The sequence below is a fragment of the Cyprinodon variegatus genome, unplaced genomic scaffold (assembly GCF_000732505.1).
Source record: "Cyprinodon variegatus isolate N-32 unplaced genomic scaffold, C_variegatus-1.0 Scaffold65, whole genome shotgun sequence".
Taxonomy (NCBI): domain Eukaryota; kingdom Metazoa; phylum Chordata; class Actinopteri; order Cyprinodontiformes; family Cyprinodontidae; genus Cyprinodon; species Cyprinodon variegatus.
In genome coordinates, this window is record NW_015150518.1 from 133,976 (window position 1) to 140,786 (window position 6,811).

Genomic DNA, 6,811 nt, shown 5'->3' on the forward strand with positions numbered 1-6,811 from the left:
ATAGATATTCAGGTCTAAATTCTAAAACTAAAGGGATGTGAGGTAGAGAGCAGTGGAGCAAAGACAATCTGTGTGATGGCCCTTGCGTTTTGCTCTGTGTGTTATTTGTGTGCAGCGTACCGTTGGGGGGCTGGCCTCCACTCATCCCGACGGGTGCTGAATGCAGAGCAGACAGCATCAAGCTAAGGCAAATGACTACAAGGCTTCCTCAGTGAATACAGCAAAGGCTGCACCTGGGGGAATGGCCCGGCTCAGCAGCACAGCCGCAGTCATAAACATCAGCCCAAAACTACCAGAGAAGTAACCCTGCAGGAAAGGCACACAGCTCTACCAGCTGACAGCGTTTAGGTGGCTTTTTCTGAACTATGATGATATTAATGATATTGTACGAGTTATTGAAATAAAGTATTTGGTTCACGTTAATCCAAAGCACACATGCTTTTCTGCAATTCCACCAGCCTCACCCATTCACACAATCCATAATTTATTGATTTATGCTGCTGGTCCACCATTAAATTCTATATTGTTGTTGAGTTAGCTTTATCATCCATGCCAACAAAGTCTTAAAGTGGTAAATAACCATTAAGAATGTGAGGAAATCTATATGTAAAACCAAAGCTATCTATATGTATGCAGATCTTTATACAGATTTATATAAAGGCTCATAGTTTTGTCGGATGACTTTCCAAATTTAGTAGCTTTACCTGTTTTTCTCTCAATTTGTTAGTTGACAAAGGTATTTTGTTTATATTCACAATACAAACAACATGTGACTGAAAGTAAAATATTGAACAAGTGTGCAATGAGTAAACAACAAGCAAATGACAAGTAGCTAATCAAGTAAGCGAGGAGGAGAAAAAACATTTTCCACTTTGATAAAGTGCAAAAGATTCCAAGAGGAATGCGAATCCTCTAGCACGTGAAATACATTATGGACAATCATGTTCACTGGAGCTAAAGCTGGGGATGCGTATGTTTTGGTGCGTATGTGCTTATCCTAACTAGTGGCAATACTAGTGATAGCAATGCTATCCTTTGTTTCTGGGATTTAAGTACAATCTAGGTTAAATTGTACATAGACTGAATAAAATAACAGAGCAAGAGAACGCACCGATGCTAGAATCCAGATTCAAGATGAAATTAATCTGATAAGAAGCAGCATAAGAACTGAAATCTAAAGGATTTTTCCACATTTTTGAAAAGACCCCCCCTCTCCACTTTAAAAAAAAAGCACATGCACAACCCTGTACCTGCTCCCAAGAATATCTAAATGTCCCACAATGGGGAAATTCACTCTCTGCATTTGACCCATACCCAATGGCTGCCATTGTGCGGCACCCAGGAAGCAGTGTGGGGTTAAGTGTTTTGCCCAGAGTGCAGGCTGTGGGGATCAGACCGGTTATTTGCAACCACCTCAGATCACAAGCACACTGTTCTAACCACTAGGCCAACACTCCCCCAAAATGTGTGCCAAAGCACGCACAAGCCCATTTCTCCAGATCTTTCTAGCAGTGATGTGAAATTGATTTCTCCAAATAGCATGCCAAACTTTACCTGTCCCATAGAAACTTCACAACCGAGGCATCAGTGGGAAGCCCGACCTGTGCTTTCACTGGACGCCATTGTGAGAAATAATCTCCCAAAACACTCTGGTATTCTTTCTCTCTTGTTTCTTTTCTTTCTCATACACTTCGTAGAAACTTTTCCTCTTACGACCATCGGCCATTTTAAAGAACCGCGGTGAGAAAAGCAAGCTTCAATCACTGGCTGAAACCGCAAGCGCAGAAACATATCACCAGAATGATTGACAATTAGGAGGACCACTTATTTTGATGATCCATCCCAGAAAAAGAACATCCTCCCCTACACCTTTAATGCTCTGCTAAGAGACTCTGGGTAGGATTCACAAGAATTTGTAGGAGTTTCTATAGATAAAGTTGTTCTTCAAACATGGCAAGCTGTTGCTTTACAGTGAGACACTGAAGGCTCTATTTAGTAGCTGTGTTAGTTATCACTATCTGGCTTTCTGCTAGTTCCAGAAGGTGCTGCGGCTGCTTTTATCCGCCCAACCTTCCCGGTGCAGGATTCCTATTTATGCTCAAAATAGACTATGTTAACACTATAGATGTTGCATAGTTATATGCCTCGACTATGCACCATTAAGCTCAGCTTTTCTTTTTATCTAATTTGGTCAACTTGCTAATGTTTTGAAAAAGTTAGAGTTCTTGTCATAAATGATTCCAAATGCAGTCTTTAATAGTTTGCTTTACATTTCAAATAGCTCTCTAAAGGAAAGGTTAGAGGACCAAATGCAGTATTCATCATAAATTAAAATCCTTCTTTTCAGCGGACAAAGGGTCCTTCCATAAGTCTCGGTTAGTCTGCCCTGCAACAGTTAAAAAATGTCCATTCCATTGAAACTGACATTAAGAATGCCTAACCAGTGCAGCATACCTGTGATGTACCTTCTAAAGTGAAAAATCTTGGTTAATTATTCATGCCAGAGACAGAAGAGCTTTATTTCTCAAAGCCTTTTTTAGTCTCTGTCAAAGTGTTGATACAATTTTTAATAATTGAACTGGAAAATGCCCTAAGTCGATGTTCAGGTTGAAAGGTCGGACCATCTTGAGTTGAGCTGTCACTCATACAAGCACACAAACAAACACACATCTACAGGGGAAGTGCTCTTAATAACTGTGTAGCAGAGGATGAGGGAAATGGACGATTCATCGTGGGGTGCGTGCATTGAGATGTGAATAAAGACCACTTGCTCATGGATTCATAGGTTTATGTCATCCATTATTTAGCAAGAAGGAGAGCAGTAGATAGCTGGCTGGGTGATTTTTCTGACGGAACGACTTTTACTGGTAGAAGTGAGGAGCTTTTTATAATTTACAAAACAGTAAAAATAATGAATTAAAGAAGTTTTGAACGCCAAATTTCCCAATTTTATTTCTCTTTATTTCTATTTGTTATTTATAATCCGATACGGCATTCTAGTAAAACAGCCATGAGTAAAATGACCAAAAGTTTAATTAGTTCTCAGTTTTAAAATTAGTATTTAAAAGCATGTTCTCCCTTCAATAAAGGATCAAACAATACTCTGGGAACAAAATTTAACCGCCCTATTTCACTGAATGCACATCTAAATATGCCAATCGCCTGTGTTTCTGGCAGATTGAGAGAGGCTGTAAAAGAAATATGTATTTCTGAGCAACGGACGTGTAATAATGATAATGATTATCAAATCATAATAATGAGGACAATAATGATGATTACCCTTTATAGTGCACTTTATGAAGGCTCAATTTGATACAAGTACAAGGGAGAAGAAATAAAAGATTAAAATAACTCGTTAGATTTTAAAAGATCAAATGTAACTCATAAAAAGCAGACTTTGGCAGCTTTTCCCCCTTGAGTCAGATTTAGAGCAACTCCTCACACCACCTGATCCAAAATAATGCTCAGCAAGGAACTCAAGAATAATTTTATGCTAGCTTTGCTCAATGCAAAGCTCTAAAAGGAAAATTGAGGGATTTTTTTATTTGTTTATTGGACATACTAAAAAAAAGTGATGTGGTTCATGAGTGTCTAACGATGCCCCTGAATCACAGGGAGACTTTCAGAGATGAGGAACCTATAGAATATCTCGTTGGGTGGCTGGTAGCCCTGGTGCCACAAAAAACATAAATTAACTCAAGAGCGCTTTGCTCACATTGAGCTTACATATTAAGTCTGATTAAGTTGTTTTCTCTCTTTCACAAAGCTAAAAAATGACTCTAAAATTATATTCTTAGGCAAGTTTAAATGTTTGTACTTCAACTACAGGATAATCAGTCACTTGCTATTAATTCACAGTTGATTGGCTGAATGCAGAATGAAAATGAACATGGAGGATTATTATTTACACTGTTTAGTATTTTGCTACAAGGCAAACAGCGCACTGAGTAGCGCTGTTGCCTTGTAGCAAGAAGGTTCCTGGTTCAATTCTCTGGGTTTTTTTGCATGGAGTTTGGCATGTTCTCCTCCTGAATCGTGGGTTCTCTCTGGGTACTTCATCATAGAGTCAAAAAACATGAATATTAGATTAAATGGCTAGTCTTAATTGTCCTTTTTTGTGAGTGTGTGTACATGGTTTGATGTGTTTGTGTGTCTCTGTGTTGCCCTGCCCTGTGAACCCTGCCTCTCTCCCATAGACGGCCGGAGATAGGCCCTGACCCCACCGCAACCCTGATGGAATAAGCCGGAGAAGATGGATGGATGGAGGATTGTTAAAGCAAATGACATGCTTTGCAAATGGATATTTCAGAAAATGTAATTATCAATAAAAGGTTTTAAAAGTAGCTTTTTTGTTTTTATATATATTTCATTGCTGGCTTCCCTATGGAGCACGGAGCAAAGATGCATTTCTATTTGTTTGCATGTATGTAAACAATAAAAATTTTATTGGTCAAGAATACATGTTTGAACTGAAGAGATTCTGATCCGTCAAACGCAATTTGAAAGGAATGCAATGCGTAAAAGTTAGTCTGAAAAAAGAAATTTGAAACTACTTCATTTTTTTCAAGTCATTTTCAAAACATGCTCTTTGCTTGAAAAAGTAATGAAAAAGTAATGGTAGAAATTTCACTCCATATAAACCATAGGGTCCTATGTTTTTAGACTCCAAAATACTTTCAAGATCTTATCTGAATAATATTATTTAAAGGTTCACTCCTAATTATTTGCAAATCTGCCAAAAAAAAAAAGTACAATAGTTGTCGCAGTGTTGTGGCAGGTTCAGACCCTGCATCACCAAACCTACTGCAGGGAGACAACCAACAGTTAAGAGACACCTCAAAACATACTAGTAAAAAAAAAATCAATTTGTGTACAATTAGCAGATTGATATAGATTACAGCAAGGCCAATGTTGCCTCAGTGGACAAATGTGAAACGTCAACAAAAAAAGGGAAAGCAAGGACTAGCCAGCACTTGCCCTCCTTCCTAAAGCAAAATGACATTAGCACTCATCTATTGAGTTTGCTAAATGCCCCACATAAAGTGAATTTTCCCCCAGGGCTGGGAAACAATCACGCAGAAGAGCGTTCCATTTAAGTGATTTGAATGATCGGCCCGCCGCAATGCATCCTATCAGCCAGAGAAATGGGTCAATAAACTGAGACTAAGTGACACAGCTGGCAGCCTGCACTTTGGTGGAAGACCAGGCAAAAGGAGGACAAGCAGGACCCAAACATGATTGGGTCAGAAAAATGTAGGAAAACAGACAAGTATGCACTGATACACAGCAAGTACTGTAGCCAGTATACAGAAGACCACTTAATTCAACAGCTAAATGTTTAGGACCACAGGGCCGACAACGTCAACAGTAGCTCTGTTATTTAAGGTAAATATCAAGATATCTATGCATGGTCCAAGTGACAATCTGAACATACTTCAACAATCATCCAAGACAGCATGTATCCCACTATCTGAGGTGTCATAAGCCATGAAATATCCTTGCATTGATTATTAAAAGGAAAGACGTAATCTCTTACTTTCAGCATTGATTGACATTGTGTCTTTCTCCCAGGACACAACAGTGATGTATGCCTCCACTGAGGCAGGGATAATGCACTTGAAGACCGCCACATTGCCTCTCATGGCTTTCTGGTCCTCCACCCGGACAGTGTACGGCTCTCGTAGGACTACAGATAAAGAGGAAGGGTGTGAAGTGTTGATCTTTACTATGAAATAAGCACATTTCTAAGGCTACAGCAAATTGATCAGTACCAGAGACATTCAAGAGGAGGGAAGGAAAAACTGACCAGCCTTGATGTGGACATCTTGGCTCCTGATTCTCCCTGAGTGGTTCTCCGCTGTGCAATAGTAAGTGTTGTCATGGATGAGTTTGCTGAAACTGGAAGGGGGGATGTGGAAGATCTGAAGGGTGCCATTGGGGTGCACATGGCGGATCCCTGGCACATCGTAGATCTCCTCGCCGGTGGCCAGGTACCAGCGCAGTGAGACAGGGGGTACGCCTGCAGCGGGACAGGGCACCGATGTCCCTGTGGTGCTGGCAAACACTACCTCTTGCACAGATGCATTGACAAAATATAAGCTGGAACGTAGATCTTCACAGAAAACTGCAAGAGAGGAATAAAGAATAACATTACAAAATTGTAAGAAAACACAACTCTAATCATATACTTCCTGTGTTTTTTTAAACCTAAAAGATATTTTCGTCAATTGCTATATTTTCCCTAACTGCAGAAGTGGGCATTGGGTTGTCAAAGTGAAGGTTATTCAGCAAAGCTGTGGTGTATTTGGAAGGAGGCTTTTTGTTGTGAAAAAATATTCCCTCTGTCGCCATCCGCATCCAGTGAAAAACACCCTTGTGGTAAAGAAAACTAAAGGGAAATGAGTGTGAACTACTTTCATATTGTTGTCATCAGAATAAAAAGTACATACAAACACATATTCTAATAAATGTAAATTCATGTTTCCTCAGTTTTCTATTCTAATATTTTTCTAGCTCTTACTGTATCAACTCAAGCCATTGTACATTTCTACACTCCTCAGACTAGAATGAGAAGCTGCTGTCTGATGCTTCAGCAGTGCGTTGACTATATAGACTTTATATTGCAAACATGTAAAACCCCTGTCAGTATCACTGTCAACAGATAACACACATTGAGACAGTTTTTAAATAGTTCATGTAAGAATGTAACAAAACTTTTAAAATCTGTGGCAGTGTTGTAGTGCTCGAGACTGGCATAGGGCTCGAGATAACTTTTTGATGGTTTCGGTCTTTTTACGCGCGCGCAGCGGGG

The 6,811-nt window shown here is 39.5% G+C and overlaps 1 protein-coding gene across 2 annotated transcripts in view; it reads right to left on the reverse strand.

Moving 5' to 3' along the window:
* The window catches only part of dscam (Down syndrome cell adhesion molecule), a 138,325-nt gene that overhangs the window by 103,991 nt on the left and 27,523 nt on the right, over positions 1-6,811 (reverse strand). For both annotated transcript variants that reach the window (XM_015371839.1, XM_015371840.1), the window contains exons 2-3: positions 5,807-6,124; positions 5,537-5,686 (exon numbers count right to left, since the gene is read on the reverse strand). In XM_015371839.1, coding sequence (XP_015227325.1) covers positions 5,537-5,686; positions 5,807-6,124 — 468 coding nt within the window. The remainder of the gene's footprint in view (positions 1-5,536; positions 5,687-5,806; positions 6,125-6,811) is intronic.